Here is a 1713-nt window from a genome sequence, read left to right on the forward strand (position 1 = left end):
TATACATATATACTCACCTCGGCAGTCATGTACCCACAATCAAACAGAATAACAACAAGCGCCAGAAACATGCGAAATTTCTGCACACCTCTTCGCCATTCCTGTCGACATAGTGGTCATATGCCTGCACAACACTGGACAGGCCTCCATTGTCCGCCATGTTCTCACCCAGTGTCAGGTTGCCGTTCACAAATAGCTCCTTGCCATCCTTCCCGAGCACAGTGTATTCAGAGTACTGCATAAGCGAGGGGTCCAATTTGGTTTATCATGCGAGAAAGCTAGGTCTATCATGGTTGAACACTACGAAGTCTGTGTACTTTGAATACCGTAAGGTAGAGTTTAATGGGTAAAACATGAGGTGTACACCGAACCGGGTTTCCTCATCAGCTACAACGTATTTCGACTACCGAGTATACAGGAAATGTGGCGAGCGCATATCGAATAAGTTTGCTCGAACCTAACTCTCCTGGCTATGGGTACATACAGAACTAAAAAGAAGTATGAGCGTAGGGGCACGCTGTTACTTCAAACCCGGGTCGTCAAAGAGTTCGTTGATAGTGTATCGAAACGCACCCTACACAATAGAGCCCAATAGACTACGGTCAGGTGCAGATGTGATTCCTATGACGCACTGACACGCGAAGAAACACTTCACTGTTATTGAGTGCAATGCCCATGCCGCAATCTGTTTCGCTGTAATATAGGTAATCGCAGATCACTTTCACGGATATACAGAACGCACCTGATTCACGAAACACTGCGTGAGCTCGTTGAAGCTAGTCTCGGTCTCGTTCTGCCACCAATTTTCCAGATTTCCAGTGCCTATGTGAGTAACAAAAGGGGCGTAGACCTAAATAATTTCATACAAGTGATCCAAAAAGCCGGAGAGGGGCCACATGCCTATACCATACATTTAAAAAAAACATTACTATGACGTGTTTTGCGATTCGGAGTCGTCACCGAACGCATTGATACTGTCAACCGTTCAATTGTGACTTATCGGATACGCAAAACGCAGAGGATACCCATATTCAAATCATTTACTTTTCAATACACTCATCTGATGGCACCCACAGTACCGACCAGGTGCTCAGCAACGCCAAGGACTACCTGATTGTCATGCAGAGTGGGCGCATGTACAAACGGGATGACGACAACTCTATGGTGCAGCTGACAAACATCCTGTACACTGACATATATCGTATTACCCTAGGACATATAAACAAAATGAAATATAGGATTCATGCAGGGACAGACATATATACATATATATAGACACACAGACACAGACACAGACACAAAGATAAACACACTCACACATATATATAAATATACAAATATATATATAACGAACCTAGAGATTTTGCACAGTGTTTCAAATGTCCATTAACCCTCATAGAACACTCAATCCACTATCACTCACAATATACACCACTCTTGAATGGACCACGCATACAAGACATCATCCTACTAAAGAACACCCGGACTCTCATGGCAGACTAGAGTAGTTTGAAATGTGAAGTTAATATGATCAGTTACTCACCATCGTATTGGCTGCCCTCGTCATCAAAGCCATGGGATACCTGAGCATACACATTGGCAAGCAGAAGGGTAAGATATGTGATAAGGCAATTGACCATTAGGTGAGCGGTACGATACGTGTATTTATACTAAAACATTTAAACGATTGCAAGATAACGAGTTCTTAAACTT

The 1713-nt window shown here is 43.1% G+C and overlaps 1 protein-coding gene across 1 annotated transcript in view; it reads right to left on the reverse strand.

Annotated features, from left to right (window-relative positions):
* SARC_06859 (hypothetical protein) overlaps positions 1-1713 on the reverse strand; it is a gene marked incomplete at its 3' end in the record, with an annotated part of 6377 nt that overhangs the window by 3998 nt on the left and 666 nt on the right. The window contains exons 2-4 of the mRNA XM_014299223.1: positions 1544-1583; positions 743-822; positions 89-235 (exon numbers count right to left, since the gene is read on the reverse strand). Coding sequence (XP_014154698.1) covers positions 89-235; positions 743-822; positions 1544-1583 — 267 coding nt within the window. The remainder of the gene's footprint in view (positions 1-88; positions 236-742; positions 823-1543; positions 1584-1713) is intronic.

The sequence above is a fragment of the Sphaeroforma arctica genome (genome assembly GCF_001186125.1).
Source record: "Sphaeroforma arctica JP610 unplaced genomic scaffold supercont1.511, whole genome shotgun sequence".
Lineage (NCBI taxonomy): Eukaryota > Ichthyosporea > Ichthyophonida > Sphaeroforma > Sphaeroforma arctica.